Source organism: Symsagittifera roscoffensis, chromosome 10 (genome assembly GCF_963678635.1).
Source record: "Symsagittifera roscoffensis chromosome 10, txSymRosc1.1, whole genome shotgun sequence".
Classification (NCBI taxonomy): domain Eukaryota; kingdom Metazoa; phylum Xenacoelomorpha; order Acoela; family Convolutidae; genus Symsagittifera; species Symsagittifera roscoffensis.
In genome coordinates, this window is record NC_087071.1 from 997,423 (window position 1) to 1,014,336 (window position 16,914).

General features: G+C 34.8%; 2 protein-coding genes across 2 annotated transcripts in view; one reads left to right on the forward strand and one right to left on the reverse strand.

Annotated features, from left to right (window-relative positions):
- Positions 1–8,937, forward strand: part of LOC134855248 (uncharacterized) — an 87,296-nt gene extending 78,359 nt beyond the window's left edge. Inside the window, exon 3 of the mRNA XM_063871713.1 lies at positions 7,367–8,937. Coding sequence (XP_063727783.1) covers positions 7,367–8,637 — 1,271 coding nt within the window. The 3' untranslated portion in view covers positions 8,638–8,937. The remainder of the gene's footprint in view (positions 1–7,366) is intronic.
- The window catches only part of LOC134855519 (eukaryotic translation initiation factor 4E-like), a 461,161-nt gene that overhangs the window by 143,443 nt on the left and 300,804 nt on the right, over positions 1–16,914 (reverse strand). The gene's annotated exons all lie outside the window — the stretch shown is intronic.

A 16,914-nucleotide genomic window follows, 5' to 3' on the forward strand; every position in this document is an offset into this window, starting at 1 on the left:
TGAGGATGGGAAAGATGAAGGTGGGTTGAACGTTATCAATCACGCGGAGGAAACCAGAGATAAACTAGTTCATATTAATGTAGCTGATGTTTCGCTAACCGACAACCTCACATAAGTTGGAATCAATCAAAAGCAAAAGATTAAAAGTTTCTGGTGTAGTTTTTTATTGTTCTAGTGCTTGGGTGTTTTTTTAACATAAAAAATACAGAAAATCGGATGGTACATTGAAGAGTTTCGATATGCGGTAAACTCTTACAGAACATATGGTTCGACGGTTCAAATCAATATTTTTTGGGAAAAATGGATCTAGTACCCTTGTCTTTGTTTCGGTTGAATGGGTTTTCAGTCCATTCAAGTTTACGCAAAAACTTGTGTTATCAAAAAAAACTTACCACTTGAGGCTTGTTTTGGATTGGGATACAAAATAATAATTTATTACATCGTGTATAATTTTATTCAAGGTTTATATAAGATAGAAAAGTTGTACAGTTTTTAATATATATCTCTCACGAGTCTGAATTACTGCTTTCACGAGTCCGAAAAGCTTTTCTAACAAGAAGACCCACCTGTGCTCAAGAGTCTGAATAATTTCACACAGGAGTCAGTACAGCTAGTCTCACATTACCAGTGCAAAGATTTTTGTTTTTCTCGTAATGAGTTTGATTCACGGAATTGGTTTTCAGTGTCCGCATTTGTGAACTTCTCGAAGAATCCACCGTCATATGGTTCAATAGACTTGCCTATTGTTGTGTGGTCAAAGTTGACAAGGTAGAAGCATCAGTAGAACTTTTGATAGAAGTCGGATTTATACCACCTGAGACCACTCAACTCAAGTAAGCGTACTTAATCTTGAAAGTCCTACCTTTGCGTAATCCTTTCTTCAGCTTGATTTGGTCACTTCTGTGGAACTCATCTTTCCCAGTGCGTACAATTATACTTAAAGTCGAAGTTGTGCTTGATTCAAACAGCTTCAGGCAACGGGTGAAATGGCAGTTCCTACTGTACCTTAGTCGTTCTGGCACAAACTTTTGATGTTCCACTTTTACTTCAGAAGTTTACACATGTCGTTTAACGTTCTTTATCAATGCAATTATTGCTCCAAGTTTTGTTTGATATGTTTTCTTTGAATTCGAGTGATTGTTAATTAGGGAGCAAGAAAAAAATCTTCTCCGGAGATCCAAAAACTTCGCGCTAACCTCAAAAATTCCAAGAAAAAACAATTTTTAAAACAAAAAAATCAAGGAATTTTTCTCGACAAAAATATTCATGAAGATAAAAATTTTCATAAGGTAACAATTTTGGAACATTTTAACATCGTACAAAAAGGGATCATACAATGCGAAGCAAGCTTTCAAGTGACAATCATTTGCCTCGAGACAAAAAGCTCTTTTTAACGAGCAGTTTTAATCAAGGCTGAGTTGATTTAGAGCGAAAAACGGTTGAAAACGATCGAATGGGGCGCATGCCCCTTATGATCACGTGTATGATGGTAGGAGTATGATTCTGCGCCTAAGCGTCCTGATTACATTGGTTCTCCATTATGTTGGACCACTCGGCGATTAGTTTTGAGGTATGGTTGCTTTTGTGCATTGGTACTATCTCTTACTTTTAATTTGCAACAATCTTGCTCAGTAAAGGTTCAGTGTTAGGGCGGTGAAGATAGCAAGGCACACGACAACCTGAGATTCATATGCTACTGCTTAAGAAAGATAACCATAAATTTTTAATTCTCTAAATTTGTCAGTGTTTCAACCCTCCGCGTCGGCTGCCGTCAATTAGGGGCTACAAACTGAGCCTAACTTACTCTACTAGGGGCTAGTTAAATAACTAGCTTTGTATTGTACAGGAGCTGTCTTGAAAAGCCCTATGGACCAGCATCAAATCCTCTGGTTGCTTCTGATCTGTCCAATTAAGGCGTTGTTCCTATAAATCAGAAAGAGTATTAGCAGCGGGGAGGCTCAGCTTCATAATGGAATTCAAATTGAATGCTTGGAGAATCTTCATGCCCTCTCAGACAATATAAGCCATGCATGCCAACTGTCTCCGGTTGTATCTTTTGCGCAGACACATCAGTATTTTTTGGCTGTTTTTGAGCCCAGGCGGTGTCTTCGGGATTTCGGTTTATTGATATGGCAAATTTTTACACGGGACGACATTAAACTATTGCGATTAATTTTATCCAAGTAAGCATTGATTTATTACAATAATTGGTTTAAATTTCAAAACCAGTTGGAAAAAATTGCAAAAAAAATGAGATCTGCCATTTTTTAAGTATCGTTCCCTGAGCTACTTTACTTATGCTGGTTTGAATCAAAGTGCTCATGCATCATTGTATGTTCCAACCTCAAGCTCCAAAACCTCAAAAACTTGGTTAACGTAGCTTTCGCTACTTCTGCTGAGACCAAAAAAAATTGGTCGACCTAGTCGGCGGGTGGAAGCTGCACCCAAACCACATATAACTGCCAAGCGACATTTACTTTCAAGCATCATTTCTTTCAATTTTACTTTTATTTCTATTGTTGAGGTTCATAAACTCCTATCAAACCAATCCAAAAATCTATTTTGGAAAAAAGCAAGGACTTCTCAGCATGGAAGACAGAGTTAGCATGCTGAAACATTTAAAGTTCAGATAAATGCAATAATTTTCATCCAGTTTGTCAATAAGTTTTCAATTGATTCCTTCAAGTCTTTTTATATTCGATTCTGGACCAGCATTTTTTGTTTTTGTGCATTTTTTTTTCAATTTTAGAAACATTGAAAGATCTATCAAACTCAACTTACATTGATTCGGATAGTCTTTCTCTAAAGCCAAAGCCACGTTAACCAAAGTTACTACACTCACAGTTCATCAAAACACCTAATCAAAAAACCTTGAGACTTTCATAATTTAGGGAAACGAAAAGAAAAACATAACGTGAAAAAAAGTAACGTGCATGCTTGCAGACAACATCATGAAACGATAGAAAAATAAAAAATTGTCCGAGAGACAAAACAAGATAAACTCCTTGGTGCGAGGAAAGATTCATCAGTTAGGATGCTTGATAAAATTGACTGCCGATATGGATGCCTGAATTGCTGTCAAGGGTTCTGAAGCATTCAATTAGAGAAAAGTTTTATGAACGCACTGATATCAAAAGTTTCTTTGCTTTTTGAAAAATCAAAAAATGTGATGAAATTTCATGTGAAAAAGAGGCCGCGGCAAAAGCGTATGCAGAAAAATTAAAGCATACCTCGAGAGATAACGGGGTTGAATCAACGAGAAACTAACGCAAAGATAATGAGTTACTGGCTTTGATTTTTTGGTAGAGAGTTTAATTTTTGCTCCACGAGGGACAAGCTTCCACAAAGACTGGACTTTTGTTGGATTCTAGTCAAGTTTTGAAGAAAAAAATGCAATCAGCGCTGAAGCTTTTGAAGCAAAAAATTACTTGCCAAAGAATTGAGATAAGAAAATTTTGTCTTCTAAGATGAGGTCAGTACGTGAGCAACCTCGCCCCCCCACAGTTTCGCTAGAGTACATAAAGCTAGGATATCCAAGCCTATTAAGATCAGTTCTATCACTGTTGGAGAGCTAGCATGAAAGTCACGAAAAATTGATGGCAAAATTTTTGAAAATATTGATGGAGCCAATATAACAAAGAACTCTTAAGATTCCAGAGAAACTATTGAAAAAGGACTCTAGATCCGGATAAAACTACAAAATAACTCGATAGAAAATTTTTATACACCAACGTTGCCCTGAACAAAGCAATAGAGAATTGTTCTACAGCAGCTGTACAGCCGGGAGTCTTCTTCTAAATTTCAAAACTTCCCAAGGAAAAAGCTTCCGAGTTCTACGGTCAGCAAGGATTTTTCAACTGGAAAGATTCGTGATAGGTGCAATTTGATGATCTAGCAATGGGCGCTACCCTCGCAATAATTCTCACAAATCTTCGGCTGAAAAGTTAAGAGTTTGCTTTCAATTACGAAAAAATGGTGAGGGCGGAATTTCTGCTAGTGGGGTCCAAAAGGATTGTGTAAGGGTTACTGCAGGAAAGAAACAAAAAGGTCGAGAGGGGTTGAATGCGAGAAATTACTCGTACCATCGCAAAACTGGAAAAAGTCCGATGACTTGTAGGCTTCAAAATCGGAGATTGTCTGGGAGTGCTAAGAGCCGTGACAAGGATACTCCGCTGGTTAAGTTGTTCGTCAGGTATATGGGTTACATTGTCAGTACAGTCGAAAATGAGCACTCTTTTGCTCTCCATATCGGCAACTCATTTCAACGAAATCATGAGTTAACCCTGCAGAAAAATAATCCAGACAGGAAACTGCCGTTGCTGGCTTTGAACATAAACTCGTTGCAAGAAAAGAGGGTATTCTGCATTCGATAACTACAACCAACTTAGTAGAAGCCCAATGTTAACCAGTGCACCCTACTTAATTTTATTAAGTGTACATCTACCTAGAAACCGTTTGATAAAGCTTTGGATACTAATTTGGCGAAGTTACTGACGTATCGGTGCCCTGAAAAATGATCTGTAAATAACGCAGCAGACGTCTTCGCCCCGGATACTGAGAGTGTTTATTCATCTCAATTACAAAACGATATGAAGACCTTAATGCTGATAGATCGATAAAGAGGCAACAAGAGTCAATATATTGCAAGTACGCTTCGAAGTTTGACGAAATATCAAGTATTTTTAAGCACAAGGAAACTACAATTATTTTCACCATCAATAAAATTAAGCGGTTTGTAATGACCACTAGTCAAGAGTGGTTTATTAGCTATCTTGCTTCCTTTTATGTCGAACACCAAACGGCATTTGACCACTAGAATTGATGAACATAAGAAAGCAAACTCACTCCTTGAGCAATGCAGACTTGAGGGAGAAAGCGCAGTTATTAGTGGAGAAAGTACAGACAGGACGAACAATGAAACTAAACTGTTAACACTAGATGTAATACATAATATGAAAGAGAAGCCACGGGCTTACACAGGCGCGATGCAATCAGGCAGGGAGTTGATACTAAAAGTTTAGTCTCAAAAGTTTTCAAAAACCCACTTGTCTAAACCGAAAATATGAAAAGCAATTTAATTTAAAATATTTCAATTGTTTTTGACGGTGAAACTAATTTTAAACAAATAAATTAAATATGAAGGTCAATTATGGCTTTTTTTAATATGATGGTTTAGAAGCAAAATTTGTATGAAGTTTTGTAAAAAAAAACATTTGTAAATTGGTGTTTTATGGTAATGTAGATTATTTTTCTGTACAAAATCTGACAATGCTCATGGTAGTGAAAACGTTTGAAGTTTATCTGTTTTAATCAAATACTGTTTTTTTTTATATTTGCAAAACTTTAAGCGTATTCACTTGAAATCAAAACTTTGTAATAAAAACTCTCCTGGAGTGACTGTAGATCTCTGTAGCTCTGATTGAAATTTCTTTTGAGTTCCAAATTAGCACAATTTCTGATAAAAAATATCAGCTACATAGTTTACTTGAGGCTCGATGGGTGTTAGAATATCGCGAAAATTCGCTTGTATCCATTTAAATCGAATTAGGGCAGCAAATTGTTTTCTTTTGTTAAACCAATTATAAAAGGTGTTTGAGTTCATTCTAAAACAATTTTTGTAACAAAACGGGCTGCCATTTTATTGAATTTTTCTGCCGCATATTATCTGTAAAAAAAATCTATATAATATGACCTCATTTTCAAGTTTGTTGGTGCGCATGACAAACAATTGGTTGCTGAATTTTTGAACAAAATTAGTACTTCAATATGGAACGCAAAACATTTTCGGTTTTCCAAAAGGAAAAATGAATGTCATACAGTTATTATGCGCAGAAAACAAATATCATACATGTTCAATAACAGTTTTTGTGCTTATGAACTGGTAACTTTTGTTGGATAAAAAGTTTTTCTCTATTGAAAGTTAAATTATTAGATGTTTTGGACAACCCGGGAGTGTTTTTGAAAATATGATTGGCTCAAATTTTTAGCTTTTATCGGATAACACGCTCTCATTGAAAAAATTTTTTGCCAAAAAGTATGATTAGTTATTGTTCGTTTTAACAATTAGACCACCGAGTTAAGGCGTATTAATCGATTATAACGCATTATTATGATGAAATTTTGCCAAATATAATTGATTATTATTACCCAAATTAGGTGTTCAAAAGATTTATAATTGATTATAATCGTGATTTTTTCCAAGAGGTTATAATCTCTTATAATCTATTATAATTGATTTTAGTTCTTACAAAAAACCCTTAAAATCAATTATAATCGATTATAATTGGTTAAAATCTCCTATTTTGCCACTTCAAGATTATATATTTGAATTATTTCTGTTGGGTTATTATTTTTGTGTCAATGAGAAAATCACTAAAAGACAGATCTTTTGAATATTTTGGTTGATCTGAACACAAAGTTATACCTCGAAACAAAAGTTTCATAGAGATCATTTCATACTAGTGGAAAGATTCCCGCGGTAGATGAAAAATAAAACTTCCGAATCAATCATGAAACTAAATCACTTTGCTGATGTTTTGATGGTTAAAAAAGCTTAAAATATGCATCACAAAACAATTCTAATTAGGGAGAAATGAAAAATACCGTATAAATTTGAATTGATTGGAAAATTTTAAAATTATTTTTCTCATTGTTCAAAGGAATCAACGTACACAAAAAGTATAAAATATAAGCAAGTTAGATGCAACTTAGAAGACAAAATGAACAAAAAGATGGATTATATTCAACTATAATCGATTACAATGGTTTTTTGTGCAAAACTAATGAATTAGAATTTTGAACAAAAATAATGGATTCTAATTTAAGAATTGATGAAAAATGTATCGAAAAGTATACGAACAAATAATCTTTTATAATGGATTAGAATGTATTTTAATAAAATATAATTCGATTAAAAAAAAATTATAATCGATTTTTAATTGATTAAAGTCGATTGTTTCTCAATTTTAGACAGGCACTACAATCGTTATATAATCGATTATTAACGCTTGAAGTTGGATGAGGGCGTGTTTTTTGAAGTACAAATAAAACGAATAAAACAAATACACACAAAAAAAGAATCCGGGAAATGAAACAGTTCAAAATCTTTTAACAGAACAATTAATAATGAGTAAAAGACAATTTTTTAGTAGTTATTTCGTATACGTATCATATACTTTTTATTTGGTAGTTATTTCATATACTTTTTTTCGTAGTTTGCATTTTGGGGTTATATAGTCCTATCAAACAGGAAAAAGTGTGGTCGCCCGGCTAAAATGGAAGGTAGCTATTCTTCAGGTTGGGGCGAGTGTTTTATAGTCAGATTGCCTACTTCAGAAGCGTCCAATTCTTGATTGTTTTGTTTCAGATAGACCAGAATCGGTGGTGTCCAGAATAGAGAAATACGAAGCAGAGTTTACGTCAATAACAGACTTGCTGAAGAAATGGAAGCAGTTCGAAACACAGTTCCAGAATTTAGAAATGGGAAGAGATACAGGAGCAAATGAAACAGCGGGGGGAGAACCAACACCCAGTTCTGATGAGGTGAGACAAACTCTGATTCCTCTGTTTGAAAATGTTATGAATTTCAAAAAAAGATGCAGTGATATAATCAATGACGTTGAGAGATGGTTTAAACACATTTTTAACGAGGCTCTGCAAAATGACGACGGTTTTGACGGTGATCGCGAAGTCACATGGAGCTCGGAACAAGATGAGAAGAAGAAGGAGACGATGATGAAGAATATTAAATGTGAAAAGGCGGTATACAATTCGGATACGAAAGAAGTGATGTGTTATAACGATAGTGGAACAGGTATCCTTAGTGTATTTGGCGTGAATGAGGACGACACATTGGAACCGAAATGGGAGATTAAGTGGGGAAAAAACGATATGTTGCTTGACATTTGTATGGACGAAGTAAACAACACTCTGTATGGAGTGGTGAGACAAGAAAAATGTCAGAAGAGAGTGGAAAAATTGGACCAGGAGAGTCTGAAGAAGATTGATGTGTTATACACAAAAGGACTGCTGAATGGAGCTTGCATAATGTGGTATCTGGTAGCAAGGAAGGACACAGTTGCATTGGCAGTTAGGAATACTAAGGGTAGTGGTAATAAGTGGGTCAGTGTGACCATTTACAAGGAGGGAGTGAGAGTGCGCCATGTCCCACTGGACGATGTTAAAGTGAAAGGAAGTGTGTATAATAGTAGTTGTGTGCTGGTCAATGAGAACACCATCATTCTCAGTTGTGGAGAAGAAACAAAACGCCTGGCAGTGGTATCACTGCCAAAACCAGATTCAGGTGAAGAAATTAACATTAAGTATGTGACCGATCATGGTATGGGCAGAGTGTTCTCTCTAGTGTGGATACCATCTGAACATGCTGAACATGGACTGCATGGACATCTGTGGGTGGGAGAATGGAATAATGCGAATCCTTCCCTTGTCCACGAAGTAGATCTGAGGAAAGTCTTGGAAGGGAATATTAAAAAGTTGAAGAAAGGGAAAAATATATCAATCCCAGAGAACAAAGTTTGCACTCCATTCTGTGCTACCGACGAAAATACCATTTTTGTCACGACGTTCAACGACGAAACGACAGCTAAAGGAGGTCACCCACTGCTTCTCAAGTTTTAAATTTCAAATATAAATGATCCAAATATATATGTTTCTTTATATCCTCAACTCATATCTCAACTCATATCTCAAACATAAATTGGGATAATTTTGGTCGCATAAAACAATAATTTTTTCTGTGACCTGATTCGGCCAATTCCTTGTTCGCTTTTAAATATCACTAACGATATGATTATATCTATCCCCCTTTTGACTAGCAAAAACTACGAGCTCACATATCCGTGCTATATCGGTATCAAATCTCAGAGTTTGTTTGTTATCATTTTGATAGTACACCTTTATAAAGTTTGTATTAATTGTCATGAGAATAAATACTTCAATAAAAATTGTTTAAACGTTTTTGCTTCCTTTTAATAGTCGTCGCAGGCATTCTTCGAAAGAAACTTTAGAATTTGATCTGTGAAAATACTTCTAGCGAAAACGATCATGAACTCCGGCTACCACTTATATTATAGGAAAATTCCATTTTATGCCGTCTTATCTAAATGGAAAAACCCAATCACTCTTTCCTCCGTTTCATTCCAAAAATCTGAAATAATATGTGAAAATAATGATATTCGGATGACGCGAAATAATATGGGTGCGTGAATCAAACATGTACAAATTGCTAGTATATACTAAAAATGTACTCTTGTAATGTTTCAATTCAATTCAACTGACAAATTATTTTTTCAACACAATGAAATTTCCACTTTCTACAACATTTTTGACAGTTGTTGATTTGCACATTTTTTGTTTCAGTTTAACGATTTTAGAAAGGGTGTTTGCAAGAGTGGTAACTGGTATTTTTAGTTCAGTTGGCTTAACTTCTGAAACCAGCTCAAAACAAGTATTTAAAATATCCAATTAAATTCTTGATAAGTAGCACTGTAAAATAGTACTAATCAATCATGATATATAGCTCCAACTTACAAAAACTTATAAGAAGGATATATTCTAGAGTTTCAGCCAGAGAAGAATGAATTTAACTCAGAAAACAGTTGCTCTTTCTCTCCTCTAGCCCCGCAAGACCATCAGTATACTCCAGATCTATTGAAACTAGGAAAAATCAGAGTAGGATCAGGATAAGATTAGGATCGATATTAGACTCATAAGTGCACGAATCTATCCGGCCGAAAAAAAAGATAGCGTGACGAAGAGACGGTGCACCGTATCCAAAATTAGTCTGTTAGAATTACTCTCGAAAAGACCTATACTAACTTAGATTCATATAAAAAACATAGATTAGACAAATTAGACTAAAAAAGTCAACAAAATGATGAACCAGTTCGAAAACAGCATTAGCTTATTTCCACTTCTGAATAAGTCTAAAAAAGTTAGGTCGATAACAAAGCTGAAGACAAGTCACAGCAAGGACGACAAACCAAACCTCTGCATCGCAAAGCGAAAAATCAGACTACAATGTCTATTTATCCAGAAAACTGTTTATGCAGTGAATCTCAATTCATTACTTTATTATCAACTGCAATTAATAGAGCGGTAAACTTGAGAATCCAATCTAAGAGTCCAATCGCATAACAAAATTTCTTTTGATTGCCTGAAGTAAAATGATGGTTCTCTCTAGGATTTTCACTCGCCCCCACCCCCGCCCATCCATAAATTTGCCCCTGACTAGTGTTCAAGTAAATTTTCATTTCAATTAAACTTGCAACAAAAATTTTCAGGACCAAGTTAAGCCTAAGCTTTGTAGGAGATATTTTGACATTTGTTGTTTGACAATATGTTTGGTTTGCACATTTTTTGTTCTGTTTGCCTTTGATACTAACAGTGTGTTGTATACGGGTACTAAAAATTTTTTGTACCGTTTTTTTTAAATTTGTTCACAGAATTGCCAAGACTTGGATATTGTAAGCTTACTCGTTTCATGTATAACACACACATTTTCGTTCTACTTATTTTGGTGGTTACTTGCAAGGTTTTTACGCGTCGGCGTTACTCTGTCGGTTTATTTAAATAAGGTTTTTCCTTATAGTTCCACTCGTAGCAGTTGTGATTAAATTTTGATTATATATTTCGAAACTTTCCAAGCTCTCCGAGCGTCTTTGTAAAAAACAGGAACAAAATAATTTTACGCATGTTAGTTTCTTCCACAAAGTAAGCGTTGTTTGTTTTTCACTTGGTTCTTCTTTGTTGGCGTTTTTTTCGCAACTCAGTTATTAGAATGGAAATAGAATGCGTTATTAAATCAGAAATTAATTTTTTTCAAGGTCAATAAAAAGTATGACAAATAAAGTTGAACCAATCGAAAGCATATTTGATAACAAAGCACCATTTGCCGCTTGGGGAAAGTACATGAAAAGATTTTCAACGGTAGTCGCTGAGTGACTGTACTTATTTTCCCCAAAGTGAACTTCATTCGAGACAAAACTGGGAAGGCTTTGTTGGTATCATTTTGATTTTTTTTCAATTGTTTTTTTTTTTCGAAAATATGGCTTTTTTGCAATTTATATATGCAGGTTTGCCTTACTTTGTTCAAGATAAAAAATGGTTCGCGATGGCTTTGGTGCAGGATGTATTGTTGTCAAAGTGAGTAATCATCGAGACAATAACTTGAAGTTTCATAGATGTTTTCTAAAAATTCTTCATTTTTTTGGAATTTGTGTTTTTTTTTAAGTTTCAAGTCTTCAGGATTGTCGATTTGAAATTGTTAAGTATCACACAAGCTAAGAAGCTCTGTTTTGCCTCTGTGCTTATGTATGTCCTCAAATCTTTTTATTCAATACTTTAGTGTCAAAAAACAAACTATTCAGTTTTTATTGCTATTTCAAAAACAAGTTCTTATACGAATCAGCATTAAAATCCTCAATTGTCGAGGAAACAAAAAAAACCAAACTTCATACATCAGTTTTAACATGAAGTGACCGAAGCAACCGCCGTCTTTATCGAGTTAGTTTCATGCTGAATTTTTGATTTTATTTGCTTATATATATATATATATATATATATATATACCCGGGTTGAGCTCACATTTAAAATTTGCGACAAAAAAAGAAAAAAATAGCGAATGATCGCCATTGATGAATTATCGATGTTCATTGCCACAAGAGCAAATTTTATTAATAAATATTGCTAATTCGGCTTAATTCCAGCGATGGAACAGCAACAAAAAACCTATCAAAATAAAAAAAAAATTTATTGCTCTATCACAGGTTCAATCCCCTAACCTTGAGATTTCTTGACCTGTATGCTACCTCTGCGCTACCAATCCTTACAGAAACTAAAGCAAAAGCCTTTCTCAGCCAAAACTCTCATATAAAAGCTACTAGAATGAGTTAAAAATTCTTAAGTTTTAGCGATGGTTTTCTGCGGAATCAATACTGAAATAGCTCTGAAAAATCGCAATTTTATCTATGCAACAAAATCTGAATTATACATGAGTCAGCGCTGGAAAATATCGATCACTGGGATACTACAGAAAACGATGAAATTAACGGTGGCACTTCAACCCGGGAATATAATTTGTGAAGTATCAAGGACTTTATTTTTGTCATTAGGTTTGAGAATACCCTTTGAGCAACAAAGTTACTTCGAATCTTGGCAACGAAGTAACATTGTTATAAAACTTCCAAGATTTTTTTTCCACTGTCTGTCTTGTTATAAGCAAATTCTGCATCTGGAATTTGAGAAACAATTTATTCTACTGAATGTTTTTATTTTTTGTCACTGTGAAGGAAGGTTGTAGAAAAATTTTAAATTGAATTAGAATTATGAATAGTACACAATTTCATAACAAGTGAAGTCTCTATAGTTTATGTCGTGCATGTTTGTAACATGGTTTGCTGAGCTATTGCAATTTTCTCAGTCAGATTTTTCAGCGCATACACATGTTTTAACTTTTACTCCTTGAATCACATAACAATGGGCGACACTTTACAGTTTTTCTAGCGATTCAATTCGTCTGCAACGTTATTTTGGAAAGTAAAGTGCTCAAAGTGATGCCACATGTTTTGACTTTGGTGCCGGGGCTTCTTATTCTTGTCGGCTTACTGTCCATCTGCCAACCGGAGAGTCTATTGCAAATGTAGGCACTAAATTATTCGTTGGGCTATAAGAAATACCAATTGTGCTAATGGGTTGTGAAATTGCAATATCTCCAAGAAAGTAACCCACAAAGGACAAACTTTTGGCATAAGAAGGCCTACTAGTCACAAAACTGAAGCTCCTCTCAGACTTAAATGTAACATTGGTTTCTTTTTGTCTGTAAATAGACAGTCGTCTCATAATTTTTTCTGATACACCAGTGGTTTTAGTTCATTATTTTTTCACAGTATCCTCTTTCACAATTGTCATAACCTCTGATAATTCACTGCTTTTTAGATCAGTCCGAACTCTTGGATAAAGTTTGGGCACTAAGACTAGCTCGGGAAGATAGACTCCTCGCTTGCAGACTAACTTTTCTAACGAACTTGAATATCTGGAAGTATAAAACTGATCAATAGTTAGAAAACATTTCTATATTGTAGGCAACTCTTATCGGAAGTTTTTATTTGATCCCTCCTCCAAGCAATTTGGCCGCTGCAATCATTACGCTCTATTGTTGTTCATGCAACTTTAATATCAGCCTTTGGATTCATCCAAGCACCAAGCACTGATTTTGTTGAAAGGCTTGTCTCCACTTTCACCGAATTCTGGCAGATGTTCTTTTTTTTTCAACCAATCAAAAAACTCCTGCTTCTTTCAGGGCAAACTATTTCCTGGAGTTGTAATGAGGTATGTGTCTGTTGCAACTTGGATAGTTTGGGAATTAAAAGTTTTCAACACAATGACAACCCAAATCATTTAGGTTTTCAACTTTTCGGTCCAAGTATTAGGAGAAAAACATCGGCTTTTTTTCCTTGAACGCAGAAAACAAAACGGCACTATGATTTCTCAGCACAAAACTCTTAAGTATTTGATTCAAGTTTGTGTAAAGGTAATCACAGTTTTTCCAGTGGAGGCCGTGTTAATAATTTGTTATTCAGTTGTAAAATTTTGCTCGAGTTTTGGTAGCATACTGAAATTCACTGGAAGTAAAAAAAGGGGTCGTTCGCTGTATTCTGCTTTTGATATTGCTAACTGTTTAACAACAAAGGCATTTTTCTGGAAACAAAAGCCTTCTACGTCAAGCATAACTGATATCTCGCATAGCTTTCTAGTAATTGATAAACTTCTGGTTTTTTCATTTTAATGAAAAGACAGAAAACTGCTCCATTCAAACTTCCCATTAAGCTGTTGTTACAAATACAGGGCAACTTGTATCAGTGCGTGGGAGCTTCTTGATAAATTGAGTGTATAAATCCAGCCGCATTGTGCAAAATAGCGTGCAATCAAAAAAACTTTGGAGTTTTACGATTATTTGTGCAAGGAAGAGTTATCATTACCAATCAAGCCACAAGATGGGCTCATTTTAATTGAAATTTTGTAATTAAGATTATGAGAACCAACAAAAAATAGAACATGCAGCTAGAAAAATTTTTCATTGCTTAGAAATGTCAAGTTAATTTGTTTTAAAGACGTACACGTTTTGTGGATTATTTTTAAATCAATAGGGGTTACTCTGCTTTTTGTAATTGTGTTGTTTGTTTTTGGAAATACGAATGAGTTTGCAACAACAATTTAGACTGACTAAAATATCGGTGCTAAATAATCCAATAAACCACCGGAGGTCTTTGGTTTTTTGATAGCTTGTTGAAACGTAGACGGAATTTTTTCTCTACCCAGATTGAGTAAAAATAAGGCGACCAATTGATTACGTTTTCATAATCAGCAATTTCGCTTTACGCGAGGAACTCCACTTGAAAGGTCCCCCATCCTTAGGATCTTGGAGACGAAACAATACTTTTCTCCTTGTTATAATAATTTGGAAGTTCGAAAAATTTTTTCACCATAATTATAACCTTTTCACGAATCTGGTCATAAAACTTTGGTTGAATTAATTTAGGAGTTTATATATTTGTAAATGTATAATCTCCTCGCTTAACTCGTCGAAAGTTTTATGACCAGATTTGTAAAATTGTTAAATTTATGGTCAAAAGTTTTTTCGAACCTCCAAATTATTATAACAAGGATAAAAGTATTGTGTCGTGTCCCAGATCCTAAGGATGGGGGACCTTTCTAAGTGGAGGTCCTCACATAAAGCGAAATTGCTGATTATGAGAACGTATTCAATTGTTCGTCTTTTTTTAAACTCAAAATGGGTAGAGAAAAAGTTCCGTCTATGTTTAAACAAGCTATCAAAAAACCACATACTTTCGTTGGTTTATTGGATTTTTTAGCACCGATATTCTAATGAGTCTAAATTGTTTTTGCAAAGTCATTTGTATTTCCACTTTATATCAAATTCAGCAGATTATAGAAATCTTGGAAAAAACAAGAAATCAAATTGCAAAAAAGCAGAGCAACCCCTTTTGATTTAAAAATAATCCACAAAAACGTGTAAGTCTTTAAAACAAACTTAACGTGATATTTCTAAGCGAAGAAATAAACTTCTAGCTGCGTGTTCTGTTTTCTATTAGTTCTCATATTCTTAACTACAAAGTTTCAATTAAAATGAGCCCATGTTGTGGCTTGATTGGTATTGATAACTCTTGCTTGGACAAATAATCGTAAACCTCCAAATTTTTTTTTGATTGCACGCTATTTTGCACAAAGCGACTGGATTTATACCCTAGTTATACCAAGAGTCTACCACGCACCGATATACAATGCCCTGTTTTTGTAACCAGCTTAATTGATTGTTTGAATGGAGCAGTTTTCTGTCTTTTTTCATCAAAATGAAAAAACCAGAAATTATTCGTTTAGTAGAATAAGTTAACAACAATTAATTAACAACAACAGAGCGTAATGATTGCAGCGGCCAAATTGCTTGGAGGAGGGATTAATTAATAAGTTCCGAAGTAGAGCTGCCATCATTAAAGAAATGTTTTCCAGTTATTGATCAGTTTTATACTTCCAGGTATTCAAGTTCACCAGAAATGCTAGTCAGCAAGCGAGAAGTCTATCTTCCCGAGCTATTCTAAGTGCCCAAACTACATCCAGGAGTTCTTATGGATCTAAACAGCAGTTAATTGTCAGAGGTTACGAAGATTGTGAAAGATGATACTGTGAAAAAATTCTGAACTAACAGCACTAGTGAATCAGAGCAATCAGAGAAAAATTATGAGACGACTGTCAATTTACAAACAAAAAGAAGCCAATGGCACATTTAACGTTGCAAGAAGCTTCAGTTTCGAAAATAGTAGGCTTTTTTATGTAAAACGTTTGTTCTTTGTGGCTTACTTTCGCGGAGATAAGGCAATTTTACAACCCATTAGCTGAATGAATAGGTATTCCTCATAGCCCCACGAATAGTTTAGTAACTACATTTGCAACAGACTCTCTGGTTGGCAGATGGACAGTAAGCCGACAAGAATTAGAAGTCCCGACACCAAATTCAAAACATGTGGCGTCACTTTGAGCACTATACTCTCCAAAGTAATGTTGCAGACGAACTGAATCGCAAGAAAAACTGTAAAGGCGTCGCCCATTGTTATGCAATTCGAGGAGTAAAATGAAAACATGTGTATGCACTGAAAAATCTGACTGAGAAAGGAATTTTTTAGATACGTTACAACGGTTAGACACCAAGGATTCGATGTAATATACATTACGCTTAAATTGTTTCCACAAAGTCGATGGTCGCGTACGATTGATTTGAGCACTTCACACATCATTCTGTTCAAACATCCTCGTGACGTTCAGCAACTAGATATTTTAGGGGCAAACGATTAGACCCCGGTACATCAATTTTTTTTGAGATAAAAATCAAATATCACACAGCTTGGACCAGCAGTTTTTTAAAACCCTTTTCTAGAGAAAAAACTACTCCAATCACAAATGGAAAAGAAAAACTTTTCTATTCTGCGGCATATGGTACCATTTAAAACTGACTAGCTAAAACGTTAAACAAAAAACATTTCCAATTGCGAGATCATAACTTTTTTATGATTGTTTGCTCTTTGCAGTCAATGGAAACAAACCTGTCAAAATTGAAAATATCGGGTGATTCGAGACAGCATTTAGACATTTAACCATTCAAGAAACCAGTATTGTATAAAGACGTGCAATTAATTTGGAATCCATCTATTACGACAAGTACATTACAAGTACTGCAAAGCTCAATTATGACCGCTGAAGCTTTCTTTCTACATCCTAAACACTTATATGATAAAGAGCAACCACAAGCTGCACATATTTTTATGATAAAACTATCAAACTTAGAAAGCTCAACTGTTCTACCTCAACCTGCTTAGACTCCTT